Source organism: Trematomus bernacchii, unplaced genomic scaffold (genome assembly GCF_902827165.1).
Source record: "Trematomus bernacchii unplaced genomic scaffold, fTreBer1.1, whole genome shotgun sequence".
NCBI classification, from domain to species: domain Eukaryota; kingdom Metazoa; phylum Chordata; class Actinopteri; order Perciformes; family Nototheniidae; genus Trematomus; species Trematomus bernacchii.
The window spans coordinates 145,001-152,939 of NW_022987674.1; the positions used below are offsets into that span (position 1 = coordinate 145,001).

The 7,939-nt window shown below is 42.3% G+C and overlaps 1 protein-coding gene across 1 annotated transcript in view; it reads left to right on the forward strand.

Moving 5' to 3' along the window:
• The window catches only part of wdr18 (WD repeat domain 18), a 30,397-nt gene extending 23,016 nt beyond the window's left edge, over positions 1-7,381 (forward strand). The window contains exons 8-10 of the mRNA XM_034136207.1: positions 6,177-6,334; positions 6,878-6,946; positions 7,139-7,381. Coding sequence (XP_033992098.1) covers positions 6,177-6,334; positions 6,878-6,946; positions 7,139-7,267 — 356 coding nt within the window. The 3' untranslated portion in view covers positions 7,268-7,381. The remainder of the gene's footprint in view (positions 1-6,176; positions 6,335-6,877; positions 6,947-7,138) is intronic.
• The last annotated feature ends 558 nt before the right edge of the window (positions 7,382-7,939 follow it).

The window sequence follows — 7,939 nt, forward strand, 5'->3', positions numbered from 1 at the left end:
TACTCTGAAGGGATCATGTGACTTTAATTTAACTTGGTCCCAGACATCTTCTTTCAAATGTGAGTATTTGCTATATAAGCACACACACTCACATTGGAGTGTGTGTGCACAAGTGGATGGAAAAGTATGCATTTCCTCCACTGTGCAGAGTTTATTTGTTTCTCTGTATTATTGCTCATGAATCTCTGCGTCGCTGAGAATATTGGCTTATTTTCCACTCTGGGAAATGCATACATATTGGGATATGCATACAAATCAGAGTGTGTCCGTCAGTGTGTAACTTCACTCTGGGCTGTGTGTGTGAGTTCAGATGCAGTTCATGAGCAGGAAACTGAGAAATGAAAGATAAATGTGAGATGTGTGGAGAAGATGCAGGGCTCCATGTTTCCCTCTCCTTCAGGCTGACGACTGTTATTAAGAAACATCAGAGTGAGACCTCGTCACTGTGAAAGAGATCTGACGTCAGCAGAGACTCCCAGAGGAGGCGACTGCTCCTGGGTACAAAAGAAATGAGATGATATAGAAGTCTATGAGAAAATAAGATACTTCTCTCTCTTGATTTATTACCTCAGATTGAATAGAAGTCTATGAGAAACCAAGATGGTGACGACAAAGAAAACAAGAAACAAGCTTGAGGTTATCTCAGGGCAATTTTCATAAAGTCCTGGGGCCTCATTTATAAAGGGATATACGCTCAAAAAATGGCGTACGCCAGTTTCTACGCAATGTTTGCGATTTATAAAATACTAACTTGACGGGAAAATGTGCGGTCCTCCACGCAAACTCTAACCCATGCGTACGCACTAAGCACAACAACGGGAGAGACGAGAAACTGCGACACCGTTGGCAGAAGAAAGAATGGAGAGAAATATGTGGAAATAAATAAAATGTTACCTCTCATTTATCAAATATGAAGAATTCATTTTCAAACATTGATTAAAGCCAATCTTAAAATGATTAAACAAACGCCTGTTTGAGACTCCTCAGTGCACACAAAAACATAACTTGGAGAAATAAATAAATAAATACAGATATGTTATTTAAAACCACCTCGAATATGTTGTGTTAATGTTATGAAATGTTTTCTCATAAATGATGCGGTAAGCAGGAGGACAGAATTACGTCTAAACTGGCGCCGTTTTGCTTTTCTATAGGTTGTAGATACGAGCGTGGTTTTATATACTATCACGTTTAATCGTGTTTTATGCCGTTTGCCAAGACTTGATAAGTCGCTCGTAAAACACAGGAGGTATGGAAACTAAGAACACCATATGTGGTAAACAGCTAATATAACACAACACATTGTATTTCCTTTAACTGGTGGATTATGGATATATAGTTGCTGATCGACAGCTGGAACACAAACCACCAAATACAACACAATAATTCAGATCCAGTCGTCATGACTACACTCCGGAGGGATTCCCCGATCATTTCTTACAGTTTCTCATCAAGGGGGGTGTCTCCTGTCCCCGGGACAAACACACTGCATGAGGAAGGCTATGTTTTTTTTTTTTGTCATTAACTTTTTTCGGACCACTTATTTATTTATTTTGGTGACGATCCGACCTCCATGCTGCTACTCTGGTTCAAACTGCATCCACCAAACAATATGATTTATCTCCACCTCCCCACAATAACCATAATCTGACACGGTGTGAGATGTCTTTTTTAGCTGTTCTGTCCTCATTTCCTGCGATCTTCTTCATGCAGTCAGTCACAATGAATGAATGAATGGGCGTTTCTTTGACTATGTATAGGCAAATATGGGCGTTACGAGTCGATTGTGATTTATAAAGGGAAACAGGCGTAGGGAGTGCCGTACGCACTTCCCTCGCCGGTACGCAAGGTTTTGTGAATCGGAAAATGTCGGAACATTTCTGTACCTATTTTTGTGCTTTGTACTACGTAAGCAACCTTCTCACGTCAATCCTACGCACGGCGTTATAAATGAGGCCCCTGGTCTTCTCTGTTCTCTGAAATGATATTAGAAGCAGCTTCTCTTTTGAGGAGGAAAATCACAAAGACATAGATCTTAATAATTTTGGACTGCAAGTGGGACGCGTGGAAACAATTTAATGATCTCCTGGGATCTCCTCGCGTTTTAATCTGATGAAAGTGTGAATGTTTTACAGTCCAGGTTGGTTTTTAAAAGGTTTTCCCTCCTCCACATGTTGTAAATCACTTTCCAAAACTTCCATTCTGCATAAAACCACACTCTGTGTTGGAAGGCAGAGGTTTGTACTTAAAAAATCTGAGTATTTCCTGTGTTGTGGTAATAAAGACCGGCTGATTATCTAACACTCAATTATAAATATTGATCCCCACTTGGCTGCAGCTGCAGGAATTACACTAATGGTCTCAATGTGGTCCAACACGGAGACATAAATCACACAGAGAGAGGAGCTGCCAAGTCACTGCAGAGGAAACACCTGAGTGGAGTGCACCAGCTGGGCGTGAACAAGTAGGTCTTAACTCTAACGTCATGCTTAGCTACGTCTGACTTAGTGATTTGAATTTACACAGAGTGCACCACGCCTGCCTCGTCACGGTCGTAGCTGCGCCTCGCCTTAAGATGCGCGTCCACGTCAATACACGCACAACAGTAATTTTCTGTCTGATCCATGCTGGAGTTGAGGGGAGATCTCAAGTAATTCAAAAAGGGCTTGTCTGCTTGTCCAGTGGGTTTGTTCAATCACAAACGACTCATCTGAATGCCCTTTAGTTGTAAAACCTGTAAACAAGACACACTGCCATCGTTATTTTCCCTCTTGCCTGTTTTACGTTACTATGGATACTAGTCTGTCTTTGCGATTCACGCCTGCTCCACACTAGGCGTAAAAGTTACACCGCAACGCATACAGGGCTTAAGTCTAAGTGGTGCACTAGTCATCATTTGGCTCACTAAGAAGAAGAGCCGGCTCTTTTTTACCACGGAGCCTCAGTTTCGCCGCTGCGAGGCTCCGGCGCTCGCAGTTCACGCGCGTGCTCCACCGCTCATCGCGTCCAAATCGCGTACGTTCCGTGTTGTCCTGTGGCAGGCACCGTGGGGCCAAGATACGAAAAGCTGAAAAGAGGCCGATGTCGGGGAAACGATCTTCAATACTCCGAAAAGAATCCCACCAGGCTCCTTTGCCCCTCCAACATAGAGATGTCCTTGTCCTTTTTTCCTTTTCGTCATTTCAAGCGCTAAAAACTTTTGACGCCCTCGGCTCGAGTTCAGGGCGTTCCGAGTCAAATGACGGCAAGACGCCCCCCCTGGCGGAAACACTGATCACAGTATAGATTAAACACCTGATGTACCTGAACACAGCACCTGAACACATCACACTATAGAGGAAACACCTGAACACATCGCCTGAACACATCGCCTGAACACATCACCTGAACACATCACCTGAACACGTCCCACGGGCATCTAAACACACCTGAGCACCTGAACACACCTGAGCACCTGAACACACCTGAGCACCTGAACGTGACACCAGAAAAACTCACCTGAAGACAACCCATTAATACAATACCTGAATAATTTACCTGAACACCACATTAACACAACATCTAAACACACCAACTGAACACATCACCTCAACTGAACACCTGAACACATCACCTCAACTGAACACCTGAACACATCACCTGAACATGAACTCAACATATAACCTGAACACATTTTCTGATCATAACACCTGCACCTCAACACATCACCTGAACATTTCTTCTGCACACAACAAATAAACATATCCCTTGAACACAACACCGTATCACATCACCTGACCATAACACCTGAACACATGACCTCAACAAAAGACATCACCTAAACACAGCACCTGAATGCATCACTCGAATATATCCTGCAGGATCCGACGGTTTAAACCTCTCACAGTGACTCTGGCTCAGGGTCTTGGATTAAAGCTCCGGCTAATCTGAGGAAATTAATTCAGAATTCCCGAGACAGGAAGTTGGAGTGGCGGTGAAATCAATGTGTGTGTGTACAGAGCAGTGTGTACAGTGCAGTGTGTACAGTGGAGTGTGTGCAGTGCAGTGTGTACAGTGTGTGCAGTGCAGTGTGTACAGTGTGTGCAGTGCAGTGTGTACAGAGCAGTGTGTACAGTGTGTGCAGTGCAGTGTGTACAGAGCAGTGTGTATAGGTCAGTTTTTATATTGCAGTTTTTATGTTGCAGTTTTTATGTTGCAGTTTTTATGTTGCAGTTTTTATGTTGCAGTTTTTATGTTGCAGTCTGAAGATTTTCAAACCAAAGTTCAGACTCTGATGTTCCTTCAGTTTCACAGTCGTAATAAAAGTTTCATGTTCACTTCGACCGTCAGCTGAAAGTGAAATACAGAAAGAGACACACACGTCTCTGTTAGTATATCCAGCTTTCTTCTTCTGCAATGCTTTAAATGCTTTCCCTCCATCAACCAGCCCCTATGAATCAACAACAACAAGCAGGCACGTTTTACTTTCAACATTTTAAACCGACCTGACTGCTGTCTGTCCTCAGTTACATAAATGTGGAGATTACTGGAGCTTCTTAAATCAAACGCTCCCTCTGAAGAAGAAGCACATTGTTGAGTGTGATGAACGGTTTAAAGACACGAGTGAAGAATCGTTTCTCAGACAGTTCATGGCATATATCAATAAGTGAATAAATAAATAAATGTGTAGAGCACCAGCAGCAGTGATTGGAGAGCGGCTCCCTGACATTAATAAATGATGAGTAATAATCAGGTCAGCCTGAGAGAGGATCTGCTGCAGCTCTCGCTTATTTCAGCTCTCAAATTGAAGAAATGTCCTCACTTTGATGTTCGTGCTGCCTTCAGGCGCACTGCTGATGTCACGGTCAGCCGGCTGCTCATTGGTCCGTGAAAGATAGTTTCTGTCCAGACAGAAACGTCCAATCAGAAGCTTTTATTGTGCTGGTGTCACGCTTCAGGTGGCTGCTAATTAGGCCATTCAAGAAAAATGTACTATTCAATCAAAAACATCCAATCAGAAGCTCCCAATATACGGATGTCACGGTCAGCCGGCTGCTTATTGGTCCAGACAGAAACATCCAATCACAAGCTCCCAATATACAGATGTCACAGTCAGCCGGCTGCTTATTGGTCCAGACAGAAACATCCAATCACAAGCTCCCAATATACTGATGTCACGGTCAGCAGGCTGCTTATTGGTCCAGACAGAAACATCCAATCACAAGCTCCCAATATACTGATGTCACGGTCAGCCGGCTGCTTATTGGTCAGTGAAAGATAGTTTCTGTCCAGAGGGAAACATCCAATCAGCAGCTTTCACTCTACTGATGTCACGTGTCAGGTGGCTCCTTACTGGCTCTTTAACAAGAAGATTTAGTGTCCATTCAGAACCCTCCAATCAGAAGCTCTCATTTAGCTGATGTCACAGTTGGGGGGGCGGAGGGCTGCTTCTTGGGCCATTAAAGAAATTTACTTTTCACTCGTAATCATCCAATCGGAAGCTTTCATTCTGCTGGTTTCTCATGTCAGGTGGCTGCTTATCGTTCCTTTTAAAGAAATGTACTTTTCACTCAATCATCCAATCAGAAGCTTTCATTCATGTCAGGTGGCTGCTTATTGTTCCTTTTAAAGGTATTTAGTGTCCATATGAAAACATCCAATCGGAAGCTTTCATTTTGGTGATTTCACGGTCAGCCGGCTGCTAATTGGTTCGTTAAAGAGAACATTTAGTGTCCATTCAGAACCCTTCAATCAGAAGCTCTCATTTAGCTGATGGCACAGTTTGGGGGCTGCTTCTTCTGAGAAATGTACTTTTCACTCAGAATCATCCAATCAAAAGCTTTCATTCTGCTGTTTCACATGTCAGGTGGCTGCTTATCGTTCCTTTAAAGAAATTTACTTTTCTCTCAATCATCCAATCGGAAGCTTTCATTCATGTCAGGTGGCTGCTTATCGTTCCCTTTTAAAGGTATTTAGTGTCCAGATGAAAACATCCAATCAGAAGCTTTCATTTTTGTGATTTCATGGTCAGCCGGCTGCTAATTGGTTCGTTAAAGAGAACATTTAGTGTCCATTCAGAAACATCCAATCAGAAAACTTTCATTCTGCGGCTGTCACTGTCAACTAGCTCCTCATTGGTCAGTCTTATGAATTCTAGTATCTGCAGTTCTCTGACATCACTTCCTGTCTGTGTTCAGGTCCGGTGACGAACGCTGTCATCATGGCGGCTCCAGCGAACATGTTCCTCCCCGACAGTCGTCCGGCCGTCCCTCTGCCGAGGTTCAGCCGACACCTGCAGGCCTCTGAAGGGGGCGGGGCCTCAGAGGTGTGTGTCCGCCCCGCGCTCTACACACAGGTGAGGGTGGACTCTTATTCTGAAAGGTTTACAGGAAGAGACCTATCTGCAGAAAGTTTGAGACTGAACCTCTTTTATTTTGAAATGTTTCCAAGAAGGAGGGGAAAACGTACCTGCAGAAAGCTTTTATTTTGAAATGTTTCCAAGAAGGAGGGGAAAACGTACCTGCAGAAAGCTTTTATTTTGAAATGTTCACAGGAAGAGACCTACCTGCAGGACCATTATAGACTGAACTCTTATTTTGAAATGTTTACACTAAGGGGAGCAGACGTACCTGCAGAAGGCTGAAAGACTGACTTATTTTATTTTGAAATGTTGACAGGAAGAGGAGCAGACTTAAATGCGCAAAAGCTGACATTTATTTTGAAATGTTTACAGGAATGTTAGACTGAACTCTTTTATTATGAAATATTTACCGGGAGGAGACCTACCTGCAAAAACCTTATAGACTGAACTCTTATTTTGAAATGTTATCAATAAGGGGAGCAGACGTACCTGCAGAAAGCTGAAAGACTGACTTCTTTTATTTTGAAATGTTGACAGGAAGAGGAGCTGACGTACATGCAGAAAGCTGATATGCTGAACTTGTTGATGAACGCTGTGACGGACAAGGTAAGAAGGGGCGGGGCTTCAGGCGATCATGTGATCATGTGATCATGTGGAAAAAAAAAACTAAATGTCAGAGACAAAAATATAAATGTCACAGAGAGCCCGAAGAATGCCTGCTCACTTTATTAACATTAATCAGCACTTTTTTTATAATCCCTGATTATTTATTATTAAATATTTATTTTGATGTTTCAGTCGGTGTACGGAGACGGGGAGAACACGAAGGTTCGAGTCTCCGAGCTGGAGGAGGAAGTTCAAACTCTGAAGAAAGTCAACAAAGATCTTTACGAGTTCACCAGCCAGCTGCTCACCAAACCCACATAAACACACACACAGACTCACACACTGATACACACATCCCTGTGAACATGTGCACACGTTAAAACTGTCTGTGATGATTTTGTTTTTATAAAATAAAATTAATTTGTTTTGGTAAAACTTCCTGTTTGTGTCTTTGTTGATGTGGAAATGTTCCTGCAGTGAGTGAATGTTACACAAAATTACAATAATTAAGTACCATCAGAAACTTTACCTCATTAACAATCAGAAACTCTACCTCAATATTAACCATCAGAAACTCTACCTCATTAACCATCAGACACTTTACCTCATTATCAAACATCATAAACTATACCTCAATATTAACCATCAGAAACGTTACCTCATTATTAACCATCAGAAACTATACCTCATTAACCATCAGACACTTTACCTCATTATCAAACATCAGAAACTATACCTCATTATTAACCATCAGAAACTCTACCTCATTAACCATCAGACACTTTACCTCATTATCAAACATCAGAAACTCTACCTCAATATTAACCATCAGAAACTCTACCTCATTAACCATCAGACACTTTACCTCATTATCAAACATCAGAAACTATACCTCATTAACCATCAGACACTTTACCTCATTATCAAACATCAGAAACTCTACCTCAATATTAACCACCAGAAACTATACCTCATTAACCATCAGAAACGTTA